Source organism: Mytilus californianus, unplaced genomic scaffold (genome assembly GCF_021869535.1).
Source record: "Mytilus californianus isolate M0D057914Y unplaced genomic scaffold, xbMytCali1.0.p SCAF_9, whole genome shotgun sequence".
In the NCBI taxonomy this organism is placed as follows: domain Eukaryota; kingdom Metazoa; phylum Mollusca; class Bivalvia; order Mytilida; family Mytilidae; genus Mytilus; species Mytilus californianus.
In genome coordinates, this window is record NW_026262745.1 from 9,807,213 (window position 1) to 9,824,435 (window position 17,223).

General features: G+C 32.3%; 2 protein-coding genes across 2 annotated transcripts in view; both read right to left on the reverse strand.

Moving 5' to 3' along the window:
• The window catches only part of LOC127716576 (uncharacterized), a 148,138-nt gene that overhangs the window by 67,019 nt on the left and 63,896 nt on the right, over positions 1-17,223 (reverse strand). The gene's annotated exons all lie outside the window — the stretch shown is intronic.
• Positions 2,796-14,328, reverse strand: LOC127716577 (uncharacterized). The gene is made up of 5 exons (XM_052222811.1): positions 14,256-14,328; positions 8,547-9,177; positions 5,948-6,007; positions 4,462-4,525; positions 2,796-3,990 (listed from the first exon to the last, which is right to left on the reverse strand). Coding segments are annotated over exons 1-5 (1,563 nt in total). The 5' UTR covers positions 14,258-14,328; the 3' UTR covers positions 2,796-3,184.

Here is a 17,223-nt window from a genome sequence, read left to right on the forward strand (position 1 = left end):
TTCGTAAAATTTCTCGGGTAGATTTTTTTTTAAAAACGGATATGTCAAAACTATGAACTTTTCAAACATTTTAAGGTAAAACAAAATGGAGGTCACAAGGCTTTTAAAAATGTTACGGGCTTTTGTATTACCCCTCTACCCCATACGGTCTGATTTCAATGCACTCCATTAATTACTTTGTTGTGAATTCTTTATTGATCGCTTTAATATAATAATGTGTGAAATTATATTAATGGACGATATCTGAATATAAATTTATTTAACGTATGATTGTTAGTAATAACAAAGCGAAATTTTAATTATTTTGGTGAAATACGGTAATTTTGTCAGGCGCGAGTTGTTTCCCTTTAGTTTGGCGCCAAAATCGGACAACAGAAATTTCAGGGTCGCCATTGTCGTATATTTCTTTGTGTATAGTGCTAGAGATGCTTAATTTGAATTTGTCACTTCTTTAATAATACCGGTATTAGGTGAAATGTTGAGTTTTGAAGCATTTCATTTTTGAGGATCAGATCATAGTTGACTAGATTGGTTCAAGTTTTTTTTGGCAAGGAAAATGATTCTAACAACTTTTAAATTTCATGGATCCTTGAAATGCAAATTAAAAGAAAGTTAGGTGTAAAGTTAAATGACATCGACGTTACCTTTTACAGTTAATCAAAAGACTCAGATTTTGTTATGGTTTAAAGTGACAATTAAAGTACCATTTTGCTAAATCTTTTTAGATTTTAACACATAGCCATTGAACATAAAATATAGATCACATTCAATTAAAATTTAGGTTTTGTCATGTACCTTTAATAACATTGCTGCAAGGTGTGATTACCTGTGATCATTAGATATTTTTATCCAGTTTTATATGTTAATAAACCTTGCAGGGTAAATAATATTGTTTTCCTGTTTTTTGTTGTAGGTACTTGATAAATAACTGAGCGAGTTGGAGCCTTTTTGTTTGGCATAACAAGATTTTTGTGTCCGATTCTTTTATCTGGTTGGAGATCCAATGAAGGATAAAGAAGAAGTCAATGTAAGAATGTTATTATTTTTGAAACTTTTATGTAATTTACGGCAGCATCATTATTTGTGATTGTCAAAATGAGAAGTTCATAACAGTAAGGTTATAACTAAACTCACCCCTCTTTAAAAAAAACATTCTATTTATTTGTTATATCAAAAATTAAGTGTATAAGTTTATTTTATTGATTAATATTTCAGCTGATTTTTATAGTTTTGATATTGTTGTACTGTTACACCACTGTCATTTGGTTTCTTGTGGAGCGTTGTCTCATTGGTCATCATACCACATCTTCTTTTTTTTATATAGCAAACCATTAGTTATAGTTTTTCAATATAAACAAACATCTTACCACCGTAAATTCAAAATATTTAAGCAAAAATTGAAAAGGGATAACTTTCAATCTTAAATTTTGAAAGCATTTCCTTTTATCACAATATCGAATCTTGCATCGGTGGCTATTGTTTAAAAACTTGAAAAACAAATACACGCAAAATTTCTAAAATTACAAAAGTAAGACGTAAAAGGTGTGTTGAAAAAATTACTGTTTTTCTACATAAGAAAATGCCTGTTTCAAATCAGGAATATGACAGTTGTTGGCCATTCGTTTGATGCGTTTGAGCTTTTGATTTTGCCATTTGATTTGGGACATTCCGTTTTGAATTTTCTTCAGAGTTCAGTATTTTTGTGATTTGACTTTCTGCTAAATTTGGTAATTTTCTCAACCGGCAGGCATAATACATTCATATTAGCTTAATATCCTGAACCAATGTAAATGTGAAAAGAATGAAATATGAGACTTTTTTTATTGTAAATCTACAAGCTTTCAATAAATAACAATATTTACAACATAAAAAATAAATTGTTTTAATTTGCGAACTGCGTCACCAAATCATGTATCTGAAGCATGGGTATTCATTCGGAAACGGTCATATTTGCAGCATATAATCAAGCTGGAAACTGAAAGATATTTGTCCTAAACAGCAGAGTGGGAGTTGGTGAAATTTTATTTTTTTACAGACATAATTTTGGTCTTTTCATTGAGATCAGGTTTCTAAATCACCATTTTTCACTCAATTTTGTTATGAAATGCTTTTCCAGTAATAAAACGACCACTGCAGAAAAGTATTATAACCCTGAGAGCCCTCCTGATATTGGATAATGATCGCTAAACACTTTTAACTAATGTTTTTCACACTTGACAGCACAAGTGATCAAGCTCAAAACTGATATTTGAAAGAAATTTTATTCCGGTACAACTATCTTCATAAACTAAGAACTTTTCAGTACACATGAGAAAAAATGATTTTCCATTAGTTAAACATGTGCTTTATTTACTATGTAATACGCATGTGTGAAATTGTCTTCACCAGATTGGATACTTAATTGTAAAATGTAAAATTATTTCATCATCCTGTAAATACATTTTGAATCACTCGTAGTTTAGTATTCCATTAATAGTTCTTGAATGTTTAAAAAAAATTAGAAACTGCACGACATAATGTGATGAAACCAGTCAATACAAGTTTGTTGATGCCATGAATCTTGTGTGAATAATTTGACATTGGAAAAAGACCTGAAAATTCAAGTCATCTCAAAATGTCCAAAATTGTGTGATTTTTTTTAAACCCAGGATTGATGTGAGCAAATTTAAAATGCATTCCCAAAAATCTTGACCATGAATATGTGTTATATCTTGCTGCAATGGACATTTAAAATATACATTGATGCTTGGTCTTTTTATGGCCATACAATTTTGTTAGAAATAGCAACAAAAATATACTAGAACAACTTTATTATCAAAATATATATTTACTCACAATCTTTATTCACTACTGGAAGACGAAGCAGTGAAAAGCTGAAAAGGTGTTTTCAGTATGGTCAGTATAGGGAAACATTACAATCTTGAAATTACAAAACGTACTTTTTAAGAAGTATATTCATTGATATTTACCTTTCTTGTATTAAACATAAAAATTTTAACTTTTTCTTTTAATTTCCTTAATGTATTTACATTTTTCTCATTTATTGTTATTGAAATGCCACCATTATCACACGAACTTAAAGTAAACAGTCTATATATCTAATACATTCAAAACTGAAACCTTTATTTTCTTTCCATAAAAAATGTTATGGAAATGTTAAAATTCTTTTTGTAACCTAGACCCATTATTTCTCATAGAATACATCGAATATGTTCTGGTTTATATTCTTTGTAACCAGTTGTCCTTTTTTTGGATTATATGCTGGACATTCAAATTGTTCAAGTCCCGTTGTTTTGACAGTAGTAAACTGTTTAATATCAGATGACACATGTTGGACTGATACACCTACACACAACACATACAGACTACCATCTTGTAGTGTAGTTATACTCAAAAGTGATGATGGTAATGTTAAGGTGTAATGTCTGTCATCAGTATAACTGTACCAGAACAGCTTGTTGTTGTTGAAGTAGGTATCATAGTAGAATATTCTCTCACCAGAACCATGTAACATGTAAGGGTAACAGTCAGTCTTTATTGTCTGTACCACCTCTCCTGTCTGATGATCTATGATATCTAGTCTGTTCTCACAACCTACAACTAACTTGTTGTTTATAGTTGTAATGCCACTTAACCACTTCATTCCAGGTACTGGTATTGATTTAATTTTGAGTTTATTGTTTATGTCATACATCTCTATACACTCACTCCCGACCACCGTTACAGCTACTGTAGAGTTATTGACTGCTGTAATATCATATGGTTTACAATGTACATGGAAACTGTCTACCTGTGATCCATCTGTATTACAGATCAGTAGTCTCCACTGCCCAGGTAAACTCATCACCAGTCTACCATCATCCATCATCACTATATCTATTACAGTTCCTTGGATTCCCTTACCAATCTCTGATGTCAGGTCAATCTGATGTTGTATTTGGAAGACATCTTGTCCTAGTGTGTATTGTTTACTGTTTGTGTGATCTTTGTCTGAAAGAAGGAAGTTACACGTAATGTATTATTGTATTTGTTGAATATGCTTTTAGTTTTGTTGTATTTATTACTGAATCTAAAGATATTAGCAGTAACAACTAGCCTTTTTCAGTGTGAACAAATAAAAACAATAGTCTTGTTTTCAGAAGTTTTAATCGATGTTCTTCAGAAAAAGGCTGCTTTTATAAGGATGAATGCTCATTAGACTTTTTTTTAATTTTCATTTGTGTATTATATAGGATTATTTTCATTCTTAGAATTGGTTAATTATGATGACCAGAATTACTATCTTGCATAAGTTAAACATAGAGGTTCACATCATGACAAGCCTTTAAATGAACTGAAGTGTCAAAGTAGTTTTGGTCAATAGTATCAGACTCATTTGATCAGAAAACAAAATGTTATAATTTGTATATCACTGTGAAAAACCTATTTATAACCTTTAAATATCAATATTTTTATACATACTTTGTAGTTCAGAGTTTCCACACTGACTAGAACACCCATCTTGTCTGATGTATAGAAGTATCTCCTGTAAAGTAAAATAAATTTTATACATATAACATCTATAACAACATGTGCAAATAAAACCCATTTCAGTGGAGTCAATACAGCTGTTACATTGTATATTGTGATTTATGTTCTTTTGAGATACTATTGGATATGATAAAATCACAGCATAAAACATAGGATACTGTGAATGTAAAAAATTAAAAATTTTGGTAATGTTTTTAAAATGTTCTGTGGATTTCAAAATTTCTTGGTTAACTGGGGTATAGAAATATGGTCATCCCTGACTCTTGCCTGGCAAAATAAACTTGTGCTGATGAGGGGATGTCTGATTATCTGCTTCTTATTAGTGAAAGCTAGGCCATGTATGATCAGAATAGGGATGTTCATACTAATTTCTCATGTAATTATGAGGAGATTGCCACACTCTTTCCACTTAAAGGATCCCTTGCAAAAAAACTTTTTAAGTAGTCTAATGTTTGCCAGTTGAAATGCAAAATTTCAGTTCCTATCCAAAATAACAAAACAAAATATGTATGAATATTATATATCTCCCCAAAAGAGGTATGGTTTGGGAAACAGCTGTATTTACAAAGAGCAGTCTACATATATAATTGTAAACAGTTCTGTCTTTGTTCACAACTTTAATTGTTTTGTTTCGCTTGATGGAGTCAAAAAGCGAGACATAGGTATGCTGTTTCCGGCGTCGGCGACGACGGAGGCGGCGGCGGCGTCGGCGTCAACAATGTATTAGATTGTGATTAGGTCTAGTTTATGGTGAACCACTAGTGGTGAGTCAAAGATATTTGGTATGCAGTTGTATTAGTATTGGCACATCTCATTACCATGAAGATTATTCGGTCCCGCCCCCTCAGTTATGGTCTACTGACTTTGAAACTTTTGCTTAGTTTTCATGTATGAGTTTGTGATTAAGTCAGTTTATGGGGAACCACTAGTGGTAAGTTAATGATAATTGGTATGCAGTTGTAGAGGCATTGGCATACCTCATTAAAATGGAAATGATTTGGCCCTGCCCCCTCAGTCATGGTCTATTGACTTTTGAAACTTTTGCTTAGTTTTCATGTATTAGTTTGTGATTAGGTCGGTTTATGGGGAACCACTACTGGTAGGTCAATGGTATTTGGTATGCAGTTGTTTTAGCATTGGCATATCTCATTACCATGGAGATTGTTTAGCCATGTTCCTTCAGTCATGGTTCATTGACTTTGAATATTTGTAAAACTTACATGTTAAAGTGTTGCTATTTTAATTTCAACATTTGCATTATCGAAATTACAAAAAAGCGAGACATATCTCTGTGATAACAGTTTATTGTCTTTATTAATAGTTTTCTCCTTTGCTTTTACTACTCCACCTTATTTTTTTTAAAGTTACAAAGTCAGCAAGATGCAGTAAGCGGTAATGAATGTAATAATGTATTTACCTGCATATAAGCATTTTGCCCTTGTATGTCAGATCTTATACCTTGGATTGAATTATCCATCTGAAAATAAAGTAAAAACATAAGCTATGTATTCTGGAACTATTTTATTTTCAGTAAAGACAATCATACTTGCCCTGACTTAAATACCGTACTTTGGCCTATAATGGTCTATTTGTGACTTGGATGGAGAGTTGTTTAATTGGCACTCATACCACATCTTCTTATATCTATTTGCAACTCTATTTCACTTTATCCTACTAAACTTAAACATTGAACCATCATATAGTCGGGTCAAATATCAAACAGATCTAAGATATATTTAATCTAAGTTTCAGCAATCCTTCTAATATCATGTTTTTTAGGGTTTTTTTAACATAATATTATTTATTCATCAAACCTTGCTTGTTTCACCAAGAGTCAAAGCTTCTCTAGATCTTGATTTACTCTATTACACTCCATTTCACTGATTATCCAGGGAAATAAACAGCTGTTTCAACTTATCAACTTATAAAAATGCACAATTGTCCTGTACAGCGACTAATTATTGCTAAAATTCTTTTTAATTGACAATAATAATGTTGATTTAAATCCATCCGTATCTACTCTATTATTCAATTCATTTTCAAAAATACTATACACATCAACAATTTTTGTTCTTTGCTCAGATACATATCATTTGAAAGAATATAATATTTCAAAAAAAATCATGTGGCCCAATGAAATTCAATATAAAAATAATGTACAGGAATCTTTCGGAATATGCATGACATATTTGTCACTGGACATTAGACAAACAACTATTAATTGATCCGCTAGGAATTGGTTGACATGATTATTACACTGAACGTAGACATATGTTGCATATATGTTTTTCATAAATCAACCTTTATGTTATAAATATTCTAATTTAGAAATCATGATATCATAAAAAATCCAAATTTGATGTTACTGGTTTTAGATAAGTACCTTGCAGAATATATTGAAAATTGGCATTCAAGTGGCAAAATAAGTCTACTCTTTGGTCCATTGATTTATATAATTACACCTTATGTAAGAATCCTGGGTTTTGATTGGTTGATAGCCAGTGTATTTTTCACCAATTTACTTTTATCAAATGAATATCGTTCATTTCTAAACAGCGCCGGGGTATATGCAAAAAGGATATGCCTTTTTTACCCTCTCCGCCGTGGTATTTGCCAAAAAATACTCTATCCGACTGGACGCTTGTAATGTCACGATCATCAATGCGTTTTATGTCACAATCATCAATGCGTTTTGTACGTTAACATTCGGTGTAATTAAACAGATATAGCATATTCTTGAGGGGTATTTGCAAAAAATACCAGTCTTGAGAATGAATTTTCCTCGCCTTACGGCTCGCGAAATTTAACATTCTCTCGACTGGTATTTTTTGCAAATACCCCTCCTTAACATGATATATCTGTTCATAATCCATACGAAACATAATTATACAGCTTCTTTTAAACAGTCAGTCTAATTTGAGCAATTTGATATATATTAATGAAGAAAAAAAACATTCTTCATTTACTTTGGATTCATTTATTTTCGTGGGTATCGATTTTTGATGGATTGCTGAAAACTTGCATTTTTGTGGATATTTGATTGTGGTTTTGCCGATCTCTGTATACGAAGCCTATTGAAAATATGTTTAATATTTGTTGAACATTTGAATTTGTGTTTCACCTGTACCCACGAAAGCCACGAAAATTGGTATCCAACGAATAATAAGGAATCCAGAGTACCTGTTATTACATCTTTAGAAAATTTATTTTTCATACATTTAGCAATTTTCTTTTCATAAATGAAATAACTAGGCATAAACATGTTATGTGAGCCTTAATTTGGGTGTCGCTGTAATGTGACGTTGGATCATCATATCAATACAGATTAGCGACAAATTGTTTAATAAAATAGTTTGTAAGCATTATAAAAAGATAAAATAGACTATAATAAAATTGAGAATGGAAATGGGGAATGTGTCAAAGAGACAACGACCCGACCATAGAGCAGACAACAGCCGAAGGCCACCAATGGGTCTTCAATGCAGCGAGAAAAGCCGCTCCCGGAGGCGTCCTTCAGCTGGCCCCTAAACAAATATGTATACTAGTACTAGTTATTTTAAATCTATAATAGATTGTTTTATCGAAAAGTAAGTTATGTGTCACGCAACAAATCAGTTGAAATTTGTTTTCATTGTGATAACATAAACCGTACCAATTGTTCAGCACCAGATGCGCACTTCGACAATCAATGTCTCTTCAGTGATAGTCGAGGCCAAATATTTGAAAATCCAAAGCTTGTTTAAAGGATGAAGAGTTATAAACCAAAAAGGACAAAAAAAGATATCCAAAGATAGAAATCATAGTTGTGCACGAGGGAGAATGCTCACAAATAAAAATAGCTATCATAAATTAAGAATATAAGTATTTGCCTCACAGATAGAAAGTATCAGCCATAATTAAATGACAATGTATATCTCTCTGACATTCTGAATGGCTGTTCAACTTATTCTGTTAACATCACCATTGACAAATGTTATTTTAAATCTATTATCAATAACAAAAACATTGAAAGTTACCTCATCAAGTTTTTTGTGAATGTCTAGTAGGTTAAGGGTGTAGCTGTTACACAAAGCCTCATCCAATGGTCGCTTTTCAATCCTTATCAAGTCATCTTGTTTACTAGGGTCAAGTTGTAGGACAAAGTTTGTCAGGTCTGTCCACAAGCTCTTGTATTCTGTCTGTGATATTCTTCCTGTGGTATTGTGACTCAGGTAGTCATTCTTGTATTGTCGTAAGCTCCGTACTGCTTCATCATCGGCTGGTGTCAGATTATTGCAGTTTAACAAAATCAGGCTGGATAAGGTGATATCAAGATCTTCTAGTTGAACAGGATTAGCTGTGAACTTGCAGTGGCAATCATGAAGGGCATGGCCAGGTTTCTCTGAATATAACCGCTTCCATTGACAATAGATAAGTGGCAATGATGGATGGTTATAACAGTTATGCCCATCAACACAGCATCGCGCATTTCTGTGACGGAGATGAAACAGTATGTGTATTACTGTCTGTGTGCTTAGGAAAGCCTGTAGAGTTGTTAGTCTTTTACTAGTGTAGTCTCTTTCAAGTCTAGTCCTGAACAACGGTGTGACAACCTCCATTATAACAGATCCGACTATAAAGTATCGTCTCTTATCATCCCTGTCCATCCTTTAATATACATGTAACAGACAAAACATAAACATAATCTCCAGTATTAAATTATCATATTGAAAACAACTGTAAACTTCAGTTTTTTCACTTTAACTAGAACATTTACTATAGTCTCAAATGTTTTCTAATCATATCATGTTAACTAGACTTGTATATTACTTTTACCTCAGGAAGTGCAAAAATTCATATTGTTAGGGTTCATTATCATAATATGTAAATTTTATTTTGTAAATGAAATCAGAAGTTTTCTAATTGTAAAACTCCAATTATGTCTATAGATAATACAATACTGCTGAAAAGCCAGCTTTTTTTGTAACCAAATTGTTGTTATAGTATGATGTTACACACATATGGTAGAAACAGGAGAAAACTATTGTCAGTCCAAGCATTAACATTAGAAAAAGCTGTGCAGATTTCTGTAGCGATGGAAACAGCTACAAAAGACGCATTGGAGCTACAGGGAAAACAACCAGTCAGCTGTACATAAGGTTAAAAGTAAAAAACCGAAGGTTAGCTTCCATCAACAGAAACTTATAACGTGTTACCGTTGCAACAAGCAAGGACATTAAGCCGATACATGTCGTTTTAAAGATCAAACGTGTCATAAATGTAAGAAGAAAGGACATATTCAAGCAGCATGTCGTAGTAAAATGATTAAACGGAATATGCACTCACTTAATAATGATGATTCTCAGGATGATGAATTTGGGATTTACACAGTGTTCGTAAACAAAGATACACAGAAAGGAAACAATGATGTAGGGATTTATACAGTGAATTCCAAAACAAAGGAGATAACTGTCGACGTGAAAATCGACAACAAATCTGTTGAAATGGAAGTGGACACAGGATCCGCTCTCTCGATTATTCCAAAGAAGGAATTTGATCAAATGTTTCCGAATCGTAAGCTTGATTCAACAGACGTTATTTTGAGAAATTTAAACCAGGAGTAATCGCCGTAAATGTAAACTACAACGACCAAAGTGAAATATTATCGCTCTATGTCGTACAAAAAGGAGGAGGAATCTTATTTGGAAGAGACTGGTTACGAAAAATCAGACTTGACTGGAGCAAAATCAACAAAGTAAGTGTTGAAAATGTTACTGAGAAAACAAAAGAATTGCTTGATCAAAATGCATCCGTATTTAGTGACAACATCGGTTGTGTGAATGGAATTAAAGGAAATTTAATTACGAAAGATAATGTTAAACTTGTGTTCATGAAGGCGCGACCGATACCGTATGCACTAAGACCGAAAGTTGAACAAGAGCTCGACCGTCTTGACAACTAGTGAATGGGCAACGCCTATTGTGCTTGTCGTGAAGAAGTCAGGAGTCGTGAGAATTTGTGGCGATTTTAAGGTCACAATTAATCAGCAGCTTCAAGTTGATCAATATCCTTCACCTAGAATTGACGATATTTTTGCTTCGTTATCTGGAGATGAAAAATTTTCGAAAATAGATTTAAGACAGGCATATTTACAGCTCGAGATGAATGAGGAATCCAAGAAGTACTTGACTATAAATACGCATAGAGGACTTTATCAGTACAACAGAATGTTATTCGGTGTAGCGTCCGCACCTGCGATCTGGCAGAGAACCATTGATCAAATACTCCAAGGGTTGACAAGAGTGCAATGCATATTAGATGATATTGTTATAACCGGTAAAAATGACCGAGAACATTTAGTGAACCTCGACACAGTTATGAAGCGATTAGAGATGTACAACCTTTCAGTTAATAAGGACAAATGCGAGTTTTTCAAAGATGAAATCAAGTTTTGTGGACATAAAATAGATAAGCATGGATTACACAAAACTGAGGATAAAATTAAAGCGATTTTGGACACACCAGAACCACAAAATGTTACTCAGGTACGTTCAATTCTCGAATTAATGAATTACTACCATAAATTCCTACCAAATATCTCATCTGTTGTGTGCCCATTACACAGACTGTTAGAAAAATATGTCAAATGGGATTGAAATGTAAGGTATCATTCAAGAGGGCCAAAGATTTGGTAACATCTGAGCAGGTTCTATGTCATTATGACCCAGAACTACCTATTCGATTGGCTTGTGACGCTTCTCCATATGGATTAGGGGTAGTTTTGTCACATAAAATGCAAGATGGAACGGAGCGCCATATTGCTTTTGCGTCAAGATCACTTAATAAAGCAGAAAGAAACTACAGTCAAATCGACAAAGAAGCTCTAGGTATAATTTTCGGCGTTTAAAAATTTCATACTTATCTGTATGGTCGTAAATTTACACTGATAACAGACTATATGCCGCTTGTGTCAATATTCAATCCGAAAAAGGGAATTTTACCACTTTAGCAGCACTTTTACAGAGATATGAGTTATTTTTAAGTGGATATACATATGACATCGAGTACAAAAACACTAACAAGCACACAAACGAAGATGCGCTATCGAGAATACCACAGGAATGTACAGAATCAGATGGTGAGGAATTTGATGCAGTTGATGTTTTCATGTTAAAGCAGGTAGAACATTTAAGCTTAACAAACAACAATATTAGACGAGAAACTGCGCGTGACAAGATCTTATCAAGAGTCTATGAATTTATACAAAAAGGTTGGACCGTCAATGATGATATTGACTTGAAACCGTATTTCAACCGGAAAAACGAACTTTCAATCAGTCAAGGTTGTTTACAGTGGGGAGTACGTACTATTGCTCCGACAAAATTTAGACAGCAAACTTTAGAACTGTTACATTCTGCGCACCCAGGAGTAGTGAAAATAAAATTATTAGCAAGGAGCTACGTATGGTGGCCACGTATTGATTCTGAGATAGAATCACTAGCAAAGTTGTTCCGGATGTCAAAAGTACCATCGTAACCCGAAACAGTCACCACTTCACCCATGGGAGTGGCCGTCAAGTCCGTGGAAACGTATACATATTGACTTCGCTGGACCATTTATTGATTACATGTTCTTGATTGTCATTGATGCTCATTCTAAATGGCCTGAAATTATACCGATGAAAAGTACCACTTCAACACAGACAATCAGAGTTTTAAGGACTATATTTGCGAGAGCAGTATTGCCAGAGCAGATAGTTAGCGACAACGGACCACAATTTGTGTCAGAAGAATTTCAAATATTTACTAAAATGAAGGGAATAACCCATATCAAGAGTGTACCTTACCATCCTGCAACAAACGGACTCGCTGAACGTTTTCTTCAGACTTTCAAACAGAGCATGAAGGCAATGAAAGGGGAAAATTCAGAATTAAACAAAAAAATAGCAAATTTCTTACTTGCGTATCGCAATACTCCCCATAGTACAACGAATGAAACACCTGCTAAGTTGTTTATGGGTAGACAGTTACGCAACAGACTTGACTTGCTCAAACCAGATATTAATAGACAAGTTCAGGATAAGCAGATAAAAATTGCAATTAAAAGAGACTTTACGACAATTTCCCGAGGGAGAAACAGTAGCCGTACGCGATTACCGTGGACCAAATAAATGTACAAGTAGACTTGTAACCAAAATTAAAGGACCGCTAAATTATCAGGTAGAAGTTTCGCCCAACAGTATCTGGAAACGTTATGCCGACCAGGTACGAAACTCAGACTTTCACGATAAACAGGGAGAAGAAATTAGAAATGACAAAACAGTTGAACTAGAGATAATTCCGGATGAACCAACTGAGCAACCACAAGATCTACAACTGAAACAACAAGACAGCAAACTACCTTTGTCAAAACCAATTCAGAGAAGATATCCGTTGAGAACCAGAAGGCTGGTTACTAGGTTAAATTTGTAAAATTGGTTGTAGTGCCGTAAGGGTAATAATAACTCCCTTTACAACCTATGTTAGGCGTGAGAAAATGATTTTTTTTCTATTGCAATCACTGTAGGAATAAATATTTTGGATGCATGATATACGTGTTTTTCATACTTAAAGTTTTTATATACACATAGACAGTAATTAATTTCTTTCATTCATTCTTTCCACACGTGCCTTGAACAGCTGATTTTTATCAATGACCTTATCATTCGCATACTATAACTTTACTATGGAATTCGAAAATTAGAAGGGAGGAAATGTTATGTCTAATTGAAACTGTCAATATAAACTATTAAAGGTACTATGAATGGTTATCAAATGAACTGTAACCTCAAAGTGATGAAAACCATATGGCACCGCCTAGACTACTACCTACCACAGTTGTATCAATTGTCGCGATATATAATTTGTTAACTTGCTTGATTAATTTAGTGTAGAATAAAATGCTAATCTGAACAGATGCCTTCTACTCTCAATAATGTTATAGTAAGTAATACATAACACTTATCTTTTAAATAAAAATGATGAAAATCAAAATTAAGTTTCCCCAATATAGCCAATCAACTCATATTCCCGAAAATTGATACCGACGAAAATATTTAGCAATCCACAGAAGGATTTCTTAAGCACAAACCAGATGTCAGATTAGGATTACTCAATTTGTTTTCATTACTTTATATGATATATATCTAAAATCAACAAAATATACAGATAATGTCTAAATGACAGATTGACTATCATTTGAATTAAATGTAATTTTAACATTGTTAACTGATTTCTTTGTGTGACATTATTATTAATGTTAAAGACATTAATTACCAACTAGGAGCTGGGGTGTGCTTATTTTGTATGAAATCCTGTTGTTTTTTTTAAATCCCTTTTGGTGAAAACCATAATAACAGTGGCGGATCCAGAACTATTCATAAGGAGGATCCCGCTGACTGACCTAAGGGAGCCTGCTCCAGTCATGCTTCAGTGATTCCCAAAATAATCAACCAAATTTTTCCTCCTGGTTCCGCCTATTGTTGTTTGATTACCAATGATATGCAGTAATATAATTTACCTGCATAAATTGGTATATATGTGTGATTGATATCAGATATTTATTGATAGAAATATAATTTTGAGCTTTGGAGAAGTAGTAAACTGAAAGTAAAATATTTTTTAAGGTCAACTTATCACTATCTATGTGAACATTGAGAAGTGTATTTTATACTTTAGTTTAATCATGGTAATGACATGTATACTCACATCAAACGTATATAATAAATGGTTTTATCTTGTAAACTTAAAGAATAATGAAACTTCCTTTTTGATAATGTCAAGGTAGAATGGAAATAACCTGTTCTATTTATAACACAAGTCATGTGATAATTTCCAATACACATTCTACATTAGAAAATGATTAGTTATTTATGTCAGATACAAACAAGTTCAAAATACACAACATTTAAAAGCTAGACAAATATGGTTTACTGAGTTCATTCATTAAAAATGTTATTAATTTATTTAAATGTGAAAATAATGTGTGGATTTCTTTTTTTGTTCAAATTGACTTAATTGTACAATAGTTCTAGCTATATATAGAAATCATTTATAGCTACTTCAATACAAACACCCCCTCCCCTTTTTAATCAAATGAAAATCTAAATTAACTCATGTCAGTAGCTAAAAATAGTTCAAGAAGAAATGCTTAAGCTTTCAAGAATGTGAAAAAATGATTTGAATCCAGTGTAAATAAAATAAATATAGTGCATTCAATTAAATATTGATGTCTTTGTAGTTTTTATTGATGATTTTCTTTTTCAAATGATGTTGAAATATAGAAGTTTTCATATATTGTTGGAACCATCTTTTCTAGGAAGAAGAGGCTGAGACAGGAGATATATGGATGCCAAGAAAAGAAATTCCTGTCATAGAGTAAGATTTTAACAATATAATTTCAACACTAGAGGATAGAATTCTTTAATTTAACCAGTATATTTAAGGTGGCTAGGGCGTCTTAATTAAAATTAATAGATTTTTTTAATAATTTGTCAAAATGAAGTATTTATCATGCTTTTTTAAAAAATATAATAAAAAGTATGGGTCACTGGACTTTTTTCATGCTACAGGTAGTGCAAAATTGTCAGATTTTGTATAGATAATGCATGGAAAATCAAATTTTGTGTGATAAAAAGAAAACTACCTGATAGAATTTTAAGATATAATGTGAGAAGATAGCTCTTACAACATGCTTTCAGATAAGAAAAAGAAAAAATAGGGTCATTGAACTTGTTTTCTTGCTACAGATCAAAATAGGTAAATTCACAACACTTTCTATAATAAAATTGACTTTATCGGAGTTATCTCCCCTTATTTGGCAAAGTTGGAAAAAAAAATAATTAAACACAAATAAGGTGTTTTTGAGAAATTACAGCAATAATTATGATAAAACATACAATTTTCTATAATTATATCAAAAGTCTAACACATAAATTGCATACTACTCTCAAAATTTGCACATTTAATCAAAGATCTAGACCAACGTTATCTGCTACTTTAGAATCCAAGATGGAGGAAGACACCCGAGCCACCTTAATGCTGAGTTACACATAAATCCAAACTGGAATTTTCAAATGAAAAAAAAACCTACAAGCTTCACAGAATAATTTTGTATTATTTGGGTGTTGGTGTGGTCTGTTGGTAACTGTCCATATTGTTCATGATTCCTGTTATTCTTTAAATGTATTATTTATGACAGTGGAGGACCATAAACATGATAAAGAGAACTTTAAAGACTAAATTATTATATCTTAAGTTTAGGATATCATCAGCCAAAATAAAAAGCTATTGACAAGCACTCTTATGTTACACACTTTGGAAAGAAACCTAGAATTCATTTTATTTTGTTAAGCCACATGTGAATGATTATTGTTTATTTACCCAGAGTTGAGCATGTAGCTAATTAAGTATACAAGCACATAGATGAGTATGTTGTAATAAGCTCTGATGTCTTACATCTGACAGTTATCTTACTTCTTTTACAGTATCAATGCTATACTAACATATGACTCATTTCTTTAAAGTAGTAAATTAGATCAAAATTATATCAAGACAATTTTAGAAAATGATCAGATTGAAATTGCTTAGGTAAAATTAACATATAAATGCTACTGCCTTTTCCTGACATGAAAGTATTACTTGACCTTTTTCTTGACGTTAAAACTTCGGAAATGAAAATAGAAATAACAACCTTTGTAAAATATTAGATGAACACATGTATGTTTTATAAAGTAAACTTATTATTTTATCCCTTAATAAGACTCATTTGAAATTTGAAATTAAAAAGTTTACTCTGTCTATTAAAGCTTAACTGTTGTTTAGAAAAGCAAGCAATAATGTATATAGCTTGATATAAGCTTCTAACATTCTTCTAATACTCTGATATAACTAATCAGGAATATTCAAAAAAGAGGAGAAATAAACCTTTGTTACTTGCATATAAGCTTCATAAACTGCTTTGAGAACTTTTAACAAAATGTCACACTACCCCTGTTGTGTTGGTTTGTCACAAAAATAATCTTTGATACAATGAAAGGATAAACTTTTATGAACTGAACCCCAGTTTTTTCAGAGCAGGGCATTCAGTTTCAGTGATGAAGACCAACACATAATGGGTTTATGCATAAAGATAAAAACAACTAAAATACAGAATAAATATTAGGTCACCAACAATAATATGAATAAAAGGTGTGTATAGGTCAATGAGACAGCAATCCAACAACGCAGAAAATCACATCTAGAAGTCACCATGTGATCTTCTGCAGAAGACAGGTGCTTTCATGAAACTAAAAAAAATCAGCAATCAAACTTTATAATATGCCATGTATTTACTTAAAGCAAAACACTACCAGAAGATTTATAGATAAACAAGGATCAAATTCTTAAAGTGAATTACTGATGTAAAAAAAATATTCTGTTCTGATCTCTCTTTGATAGAACAACAGTATATGAATTGAAATTTCAAACTTAAGGTTAATCTCACTTCATCTCAATATCTGAAGATATGACAAATGGTATTTAAGAACATGTTGTATTTAAGGGCAGGATATTAGGAGAGAAGGCCTTGTATGGCATACAAAATGGCTATGAATTATACAGTGTACATAAATAAAAACGGGTTTAGTCATTGAGTAAAGTATATTGATATATACAATAAGTTTTTTAGGTTATGTAA